General features: G+C 37.0%; 1 protein-coding gene across 10 annotated transcripts in view; it reads right to left on the reverse strand.

Moving 5' to 3' along the window:
- The window catches only part of LOC135213543 (rho guanine nucleotide exchange factor 18-like), a 1,147,377-nt gene that overhangs the window by 380,388 nt on the left and 756,989 nt on the right, over positions 1–10,000 (reverse strand). For 3 of the 10 annotated variants that reach the window (XM_064247506.1, XM_064247501.1, XM_064247502.1), the window contains exon 2: positions 9,177–10,000. This exon is cut by the window's right edge and continues 536 nt beyond it. The exons of the other annotated variants lie outside the window; for them this stretch is intronic. In XM_064247506.1, the coding sequence (XP_064103576.1) occupies positions 9,177–9,299 (123 nt within the window). In that variant the 5' untranslated portion in view covers positions 9,300–10,000. The remainder of the gene's footprint in view (positions 1–9,176) is intronic. 10 annotated transcript variants of the gene reach the window in all.

Here is a 10,000-nt window from a genome sequence, read left to right on the forward strand (position 1 = left end):
CAAGCCCTTATTACAGTCGTAGGTTAGAATTATTAAAATGCTCGTGGGGGGAGAGAGAGAGAGAGAGAGAGAGAGAGAGAGAGAGAGAGAGAGAGAGAGAGAGAGAGAGAGAGACAGTCCATGGTTTAATATTATTAAAACGTCGACCGTTTACATATACTGAACGAGTACATTTTAACCTTTACAAAAACTTGTCGGTAATGTTTTCCCTTTATATTCAATACTATCATTAAATACAATAGTACGTTCTCTCCTTAACTAGAATGGAGTAGCATAGGGGTTTGGGCCAAAGGCCAAGCACTGGGACCTCCGAGGTCATTCTACGCTAGAAATATGGAAATAAACAGTAAGGATGTTTGAAAGATGCAGCAAGAAGTAAGCCTCGCAGCTGCACCGTGGAACAATTGTGACAGAGGGTGGAAAGTCAGAGGGTAGAAAGAGAATATGAGCGGAGGCACAGTAAATGAATGGAAGATGCTGCAGCTAAGGGAAGGAGGGACGCTGCAAAGAACCTTAGTAATGCCTATGGTGCACAATGTGAGGTGCACTGACGGCACTAACCCCCTAAGGGGATTTCCTTAACTGAATAGCTGAGCTATCTCTGTAATCATATATTATACAACGCCCTCTTATGTAACTGGTTTACAATTACCACTAAAAACACTTGACGATGAAATGTTTGAAAAGTTTTTCAATGGCGATTACAGATTTAATCGACTAAGACTTTCAGTGCGAAACCGAACTAATTAATTATTTTACAAATTAATTTGTTGGGGGTAGCATTTTGCCCTTCACAGTGGCCCTCTATTCTATAACCTCGGAAATCCCCGCCTGAGGCGAGATGGTTTCCGTGGCAACAAATCGTCATATCTTCACTGATAACCTTTCGAAGTTGATCACCTGAAGTCGGTCAAAAAATCAGTGCTTAAATAAGTAAAAATCCAGATTAAATACAGATTAGCTCATATACATAATTGTGGATTTTGACTTATCATTTCCGGTCACGCTACAGTAACACACCATAGAGAATAATGAGTGTTTTCATCACATTTAATCAGAATCCGTTCGACCGTTCCCGAGATATCTTAATACGTCCAGACACGTGTAAACACACTCGTACATCTCCCAAATCCGTTGATGGAGGTTAAACCTGATAACCTGGGTCATCACTATTGAAAGAGGAGCCGCTAGTCTCTTCAATTAAATAATACGGCCATAAAAACACAGTAGCGAGATCCCATACAAAGGTACATTCCACCGAATTCCATCTATTTCCTCGAAAAAAAAAAATCCCGACAAAGAGGGAATCCTTACTACTGAGATGACATACAAGACCTTTGGACCTTTGTTTTGACTTGCTGCATGACATATAAAGATCATTACCGTCTAGATTGTACGGTTTCCTTCGAACAAAGAGTAATTTGAAAATGCTCCCGAAAAGACAAAACAGGAACCTTCCCCCATACAATACGTACTAACAATATCTGACGATACGTAAATTAAAAACTACATTTTATGTTTATGCAAGGCTAACTTCTAACCAATGAAAGAGAAGTCTGGTACTGAAGCGTGACTTACAACAATTATTTTTCGAAACTAATCATAGTCATCAATCTAAACTTAGAAAAGTATTATTCTAAACTTATCATAGTCATCAATCTAAACTTAGGAAAGTATTATTCTAAACTTATCAGTATTCGGTCTAAACTTGGAAAAGTATTATTCTAAACTTATCACAATCATCAATCTAAACTTAGAAAAGTATTATCCTGAACTTAGAACAGTTATTATTTTAAAGCACAAACCGATTTATACTTGACAGAGAAACCGAGAAGAGCATAGTTGCCCAAAACTAAGGAACATCGGAGTAAAATCTAGTAACGTGCAATTAATTAATATATTTGTGAGTGTCACAGCACTGGGTAAGTGAACTTACCATCTTGGATGGGAATAAATCTCTCTTACATAGAAGATGAGATGATTCATGAAAGGAACCAGGAAAGTATACTAGTTTCCTCGGGAGGAATTTATTTGATTCATACACAATCAGCGAAGGAATAAAGACCAAGGTGCCATAAGATGACTGAGGAATGGGTACCAGCAGGGGCAAAGAATCAATGGGGTGCCAAATTACAATTTTCCGCCAGCGTTGCACACTCCTGGTTATAACATCAGATGCTGGAGAGTATCATAAGGACAAAACTCCGTAGAGAAAATTAAGCTCTTTATAACAGTGAAGTGCCGTTCCATTATTTCCTCTCAAGTATATATGTATATGTATATGTATATGTATATGTATATATATCATATATATATATATATATATATATATATATATATATATATACACACATACATATCCATAAGAGTACATAACATAAACAGCTGCATTACATTAATATATTAGGGTAGGGCAGAAATAAACTTGTGTATATTTATATACATACATGTGTGAGATGAAAGGGGTTATAGTTAATAATATATTTAATATGCCAATGTGATGTGCTGTGACCTTTTTTGGAATGCGCAGATTACCCATACAGACAGAGCCGAAGCAATGACCTGAGAAAGCTGATAAATGATTTCTGGGATGGCGTGATATGAAAATGCATAGTTAAGCGGGTCAATGTTCGTCAGTTCATGGGATCTTGTTCGAGTGCCTTTCAAAAACTGGCTGCGACCAGTTACATGGGGCGTTGACGAAGTGTGCACTCATATGTACGTGTGCGCTTCTTCCATTGATAATGGCATCTTTAGCCAAGTCTATGGGGAGACTTTCAGAGACGTCCGTAAGAGAAAGGAAGAATGCTGGGAATAGCTCTGCGAAAGTTTTTGATTATCTGGTGTGTGATTTCTGGGCTGGAGATGGGTTAGTATTATATCACTTTAGCCAAAGGGATGGCTTGTTGTCTGTTTGACATTTGTAAAAATGTCATATTCCATTTAAGCTATTGACTTTGTCTTTACAAGTACGTATACTTAATTGTGTGTTCTCCTGTCTTTGTAACAGACGATTCTGGCAAGGGGACTGAGAGTCCTAGGGGGCTGTGGGTCCCGTATGGAAGAGAGATAATTGGTGTGACAAATTACTGATTAAGATATTTACATATTGGGGGTTTAACTAAGTTAGTTAGTCTGTGAGACTTAAGTTATTATCTTTCCATTGTTAAATAAAAGTTATATTTTTTCATATCTCTGACTCTCATTTGATGACCTGTTAGAATGGAGAGAGAGAGAGAAGAGAGAGGAGAGAGAGAGAGAGATGGAGAGAGCGAGAGAGAGAGAGAGAGAGAGAGAGAGAGAGAGAGAGATTGTGTGTGTATCAGTTTTGCCTACCGCTTTGGTTTCACGCATACCAAATAAAAATAACGAGATTCTTATCTCATATATATATATATATATATATATATATATATATATAATATATATAGATATAGTATATATAAGCGAATACCACGGGAAATGATAGACAGGATCCAAGCGCTTTCGTCTTTATTCAGACATCGTCCTTTGACGATGTCTGAATGACATCGTCCTTGACGATGTCTGAATGACATCGTCCTTGACGATGGTCCCTGAATAAAGACGAAAGCGCTTGGATTCCTGTCTATCATTTCCCGTGGTATTCGCTTATTTATGAAGTCACGTGCATCTACTGTGATTTTTTAAGCATATATATAATATATATATATATATATATATATATATATATATATATATATATATATATATATATATATATATATATATACACAAAACCACGTGGAGTTAAACATCTACAACATAAAAAAACCCTGATTATATGCATTACAAGAAGGCTAATATGATAGACGTCACCTAGTTTTTCATTTCCAAGAAAAAACCAACTTAAAAAGAGTCAAGTTCAGACGCCAGAAACCAGTTCTTTTCCTTCCTGGTGACACCTTCTAATTTCACGCTGTCTATGGAGTGAGACGGTGCTTAGCCCTTCTCTGCTGGAAAAATAATTTTCCAGAATAACTTCCAGCCAAAAGATAATGACGTGGAGGTATTATGTATGGCTACCGTTGATGTTAGCATTTGTCCCCAGCTCCATAAGCGACGCTGTTACCAACTTCGATGGGTTTTAATCTTTCATCTCACCGAGAAACTTTCAAATGTCGAGAGCTAAAAATAAAATTGCTAACACGATATTAACCTCTCTCTCTCTCTCTCTCTCTCTCTCTCTCTCTCTCTCTCTCTCTCTCTCTCTCTCTCTCATACATACATACATACAAGGGCGCTCATTATAAACATCTGGCAAATAATAAAATCTCTCTCTCTCTCTCTCTCTCTCTCTCTCTCTCTCTCTCTCTCTCTCTCTCTCTCCTGTATAAGGAGAGACTTTTATAGGTCAATTCTCTCCCTCTACTGTTTTCTGCAGTAAAACAAAAGTATTTTTAAGCTCTCTCTCTCTCTCTCTCTCTCTCTCTCTCAATATATACATACATACAAACATACATACATGCCCCATGCCCAAATACAGAGCAGCACACTGTACTGGAATGACTTGATATGTAAAAAGTGATTACATCAGGGTTTTGAGACAGCTGCGAAATACGGCTTGGACGACACTACATGGAATCAGTGTTAAGATTACATTACGAAAACCGTACCTGAGAAAGAGTGAGAGAACGGGACTCTATGGAAGTGATGCAACGAAGAAGGATCAATTAGAATTGAAATGTAAACAAATAAACGATTTATCTGTCAAGTAATAAGTTACATTTGTTTGTTTGTATAGATAGGGTTTTTACGTTGCATGGAACCAGTGTTTATTCAGCAATGGGACCAATGGCTTTACATGACTTCCGAACCACGTCGAGAGTGAACTTCTATCACCATAAATACACATCTCTGACCCCTCAATGGAATGCCCGAGAATCACGCCAGTGAGGCGCTTCAGTTACATTTGTGGGAGGGGTGGAGTTATATACTAAATTTCTAACAACCCTTAACAGAAAGGCAATCTCTGAAAAAAAAAAAAAAAAAAAAAAAAAACTTGAAGTACAAGCGTTGTGAAGGCGCCTTGTCACCGTAACCTGATTTATGGTAACCTGCGTCCATAGAACGCTGACTTTTAACCGTCGCCCCTCCCCCTACCCCCGGGGTGTCAGACAATATCACGGAACACAACCCCCAAACGAACAACCATGAAATTCGGTGGGTCCTCAAAGATGACGAGACCTAAAGGATTTTTACGGTAATCAACAAGAACATTAAACTTTCCTTTGTGCTACAGACCATTTCAGTAAATTGGTGGAGCAACTCGTACACTCAGGGAAGGTGAAAATAGCATTATGAGAAAAATACATACGTACTTACAAGTGAAAGCCCATCGCTTCAGCAAATACTACTTAAGAATATGTAATATTCTTGATCATCAAAATCGTAGCCAAGACGCCGAGTTAGAATTGGTAAAGGGAAACCAATGACAAAAAAAGTCAGTAGTCAGCAATTTTCAGTCGGCCATAAACAAAACTCAGTAGACAGCAAACTTACTCCGGCCATCAAACGGTATTTAACCGAACTCCTGGCACTTAACACATGGATATCATCCATGGATATTAGGAGCAATAGGAACATGACACCATAGATTTACAGCACAGTTTCAATTCACTCATCAACATTCCCAGTCTTAAATGATGGATCGAAGGGTTTCCATAGCAACATCATCGTCAAATCTGAATAGACTTCCCCCACCCCTACCAACCCAAAACAGACTAATAGTCTCAAGAAGGGTGCCTGCAGATTATATATCAATCAAGCCTCATAAAACTCTTAGGTCAACTTTTTAAAATCATCCTAACACACAAACGTCGACACGCATGGAAACGTGGCCTTTTGTAGTTAAAGAACTTTTGGAACATAACTTCTCTGTTAAGGAGTATAAAGTCATTTGAAACTACGCCTATGACACTGCATGTGCGATTAAAAGAAATACGTAAATAGATGGACTGCAGATAAAAAAAAAATCCAGAAACCAACCTTCACGCCACTACAAATTAATTACATATATAAATGAAGAATGCACCAAGAAACATATCAATCACGAATCTATCAAATACTGTGGCCAAATACCATCTACCAACAACTCCACGCATTCTCCAAATCCCCAGCACCCACCTGAGGCAAATACCTACGAACATAATCTCCATTAATGAGACAAATCAATTAAGAGGGGTAAGATCAAACAATGGATAGACAAGAAAATTAACACGATGAAAGAATTATAATAATATTTAATAAGGGGCCAGAGATTGCTGGAATTGCGCGATGAGGGGAGTCTGAGAATTTCATGAAGCACAAAGAAGAAATGAAGAGTTAGATGACTAACAAGAGGGGAAATGAGTCCAATGAATAACAGAAGGGGAAATGAGGTGCAGAAGAAACAGAAGGGAAATGAGGTGCAGAAGAAACAGAAGGGGAAATGAGGTGCAGAAGAAAGGAGGTGAAGTGTAACAAGACGTGAATGGAATAGAACGATGTATGACATATAAAGACATACTAGAAATACCTTCCATAAACTGAAAGATATAAATGATAAATATTGCTATTATTTTTTTATTACTCTTTACAGTTTTTCTTATCTGATGTGGGAAGATAATATAGAATCCTTTAAAATGTGTAGAAGTTACGATAAATAATGCTTAAAAAACCACGATAAAGAAACAAAAAATAGGCATCTACTCGAATGTCGTACAAAACTACGAAATTCAATCTGTAAACATATGAAACTAATGGCTTCTATGGGCCTGAATTTCAAGTAATAGCGAATACTGAAATACATAAGAAATCTATTTGCCTCAAGTTATATTTACAAAGGAAGGGGAAAAATCTAATGGCATGTAAACTATGAACAATGACTTGAGCTGAAGGACTGATAGCCATTTATCACTTAACCGGTTTCATGCAATCTAATTTAGGGCCAAACGAATATAAAGTAAATTAGCAAAATTAAAATGAAAAAAAAAAAGAAAAAAAAAAAAAAAAAAGATGAACTGATGTACTGATGTGCACTGGACAAAGGAAGCTCAGGTGGGGGAAATAAAATACAAAGAAACGCTTCAGAGAAATGTGTTAGATGAAGCACTGAGTGAAATTGAGCTTGGTGAAGCTTTAAACGAGGAATGAAGCTCGTCAAGTGTATGGGAGATACGACACGAATTCGTGACAGAGGGAAAGTGCTTCCGAGAACATAATATTAAGCTCCTAACAACACGGGATATGTGCTACCATAGATGTCCTAATAGCTTTTAACTCTTAAGCCCACTGTTAGATGTGAGCTCCGGAGAGAAAATATACCGAGATGAGTTATATTGTGGTATATCAGAACTCTTTCCTACAACAATCGATTTTTGTTTATGTTAGATTGCCTTATCATAGTTTTTAGAGAAGAGAAGAGAAAGAAGAAGAAAGAAGAGGAGAGAGAGAGAGAACGAGATAGAGAGAGAGAGAGAGAGAGAGAGAGAGAGAGAGAGAGAGAGAGAGAGAGAGAATCACAACCCATGCTACAAAAATAATAATTTTCAAACTCTTACATTTCTATAAAAACTAAAATGTTAAAATATTAAAGTGAAACGCTTTAATTTGCGTTACCTATTAGTTCCTAGGGTTACAAATCATAAAATTCTAAAACGCTAAAATGCTGTTAAAATAGTTATGTTAAATACTTTACCTAATGTTACCCAATAATTTCTAAGAATGTCAAAAAGTAAAAAATCACAGCGACACAACTCAAGATAATATACCAATAGTTAAACGTGATGGGAGATGTACGTAGACTTTACCTATGTTGAAGGTAGTCCCAAATCTCACCCTTTACAAAAGGCCGCTTACATTTTACGTTAACGTCAGACAGTCAGACAGCATTCGATAAAGGAATTAATGTACCAGAAAGTATATCTTTTGTGAGGTCTGTTCTCTTACATTCACAAATGAATGAAGGCACCTGACTAAATTCCAACTACCAGCCCAAGAACAATGGCCAATTCAATGTTTTTAATTAGAGGTGAAACGCAATTAACCAGAAATAAAAAAAAGAGCGAAAAAAATGAAATGATGAACCACATGAATTTATTGATATACCCTAATATGCATGACTGAATAAAAGAAAGGCCAATGAGGAATGGAACGATAACGCAACAAAGAAATAGAGGAAGAAGATCGTTGTATGTGAAACAAAAACAAAAGAAACAAAAGGGGATCCACTTAATCTGATTATAAGGAGGGCAAGTTGAATAAAAGCGTACTGATTTGCCATTGGAGACGTAATTTGAATGACAACTTCATAACAGACGGACAGAGAGCGAGTATTCAGTGTGTCACACATCTGAAATGTCAATTGTTTTTTTAACCCACGGTAAATTATGAGGAATATTGTATAGTATATATATATATATATATATATATATATATATATATATATATATATATATATATACATACACACACACACATATATACATACATCTATATATATATATATATATATATATATATATATATATATATATATCTATATATATAGATCTAGATATATATATAGATATATATAATATATATATATATATATATATATATATATATAATATATAATGTATATGTATATATATATATATGTTATATATATATATATATATATAATATATATATATATATATATATTATACACACACACACACATGAGGTTTTTAGTCTTCCTTTTTCACGAAGATAGATATTATGAGGTTGTAGTTCAGAATTGGGAAAAGAAAAGCTGAAATTCCTTTGGCTCAACAGTTTCGGCCTCCACTGGCCGAAACTGTTGAGCTAAAGGAATTTCAGCTTTTTCTTTTCCCCTGTAGACTAACAAACTCATATATATATAAAAAAAAAAAAATATATATATAATATATATCTATAATATATATAATATATACTATATATATATATATATATATATAATATTATATATACACACACCAACACACACATATATACAACACACACTCACACACTTACTGAACCTTTTAACAAGGACATACAATGTGTACACACTACTATAAGCAAACGTTGATGCAACCACACATCTACATACGTATACATTATGTATTCATCTTTATGTGTATGTGTGTGTGGATGTGTACCTGCGTGCGCGCGCTCAAGTACATACTTACCTCTTGGCCGGGAACGGTGAGATACCCCATGGTATGGGCTTTCTGCAGCTTGCCCCTGACCACCTTACAGACAATCTTGATCTTGGCCCACTGGCTGAGCTTTCCGCTGCCGTTCTTGCCCATGACCCCGAGCTAGTCTGTGGGGAGGAGTGGGGCCTCCAGCGGAGAGGGGGGTGCTGTGGTGGTGGCGGTAGTAGTAAAAGAAAGGATAAGGGGTAGGGGGTGGGGGTGGGGGTAACTCCTGTCCCGTACTGCGGCTGACTCCAAGAGGCCCCCCTTGGGATCACAAAGCCCCAGGACGCGCGGGATGCGTCATCTTTTTCGCCGTGGGATATGGCCACCACTCAGATCGCTTCTAATTGCTTTCGGTCACCAGAGAGGCCATTAACTCACACCAAGGTACAGCAGCAGCATCGTCGGTAATGACATTCAGCGTTATTAACATCGTTTGTCTCACGGGATCACTTGTTATCTTTTTCGTCTGTCCGGTGAGAGACAGAGAGAGAGAGGGAGAGAGAGAATTCAATTCACAATTCTTTTTACCCCATGCTTGGCGGCATGACACTTTTCTTTCTTTCTTCCTAAAGCATTTTAATCACAAAAAAGGAAACTGAAAACGGGAAACATCACATACATTTCTCGTCGCGTGTGCTCAAGGGCATTTCTGGCGAACTAGATTCGAGAACGTTAACCATTTTCCATACACAAACACATACTGCACTGGTTTGGACTCTCGTAAAAATAAAACCCAAATTTCCACGGAAAACCACCACTCCAATTGGCCCCTTTATGGGACAAGTACACGAGCGGAACTGCGTCCTTTT

This window comes from Macrobrachium nipponense, chromosome 43, assembly GCF_015104395.2.
Source record: "Macrobrachium nipponense isolate FS-2020 chromosome 43, ASM1510439v2, whole genome shotgun sequence".
Classification (NCBI taxonomy): Eukaryota; Metazoa; Arthropoda; class Malacostraca; order Decapoda; family Palaemonidae; genus Macrobrachium; species Macrobrachium nipponense.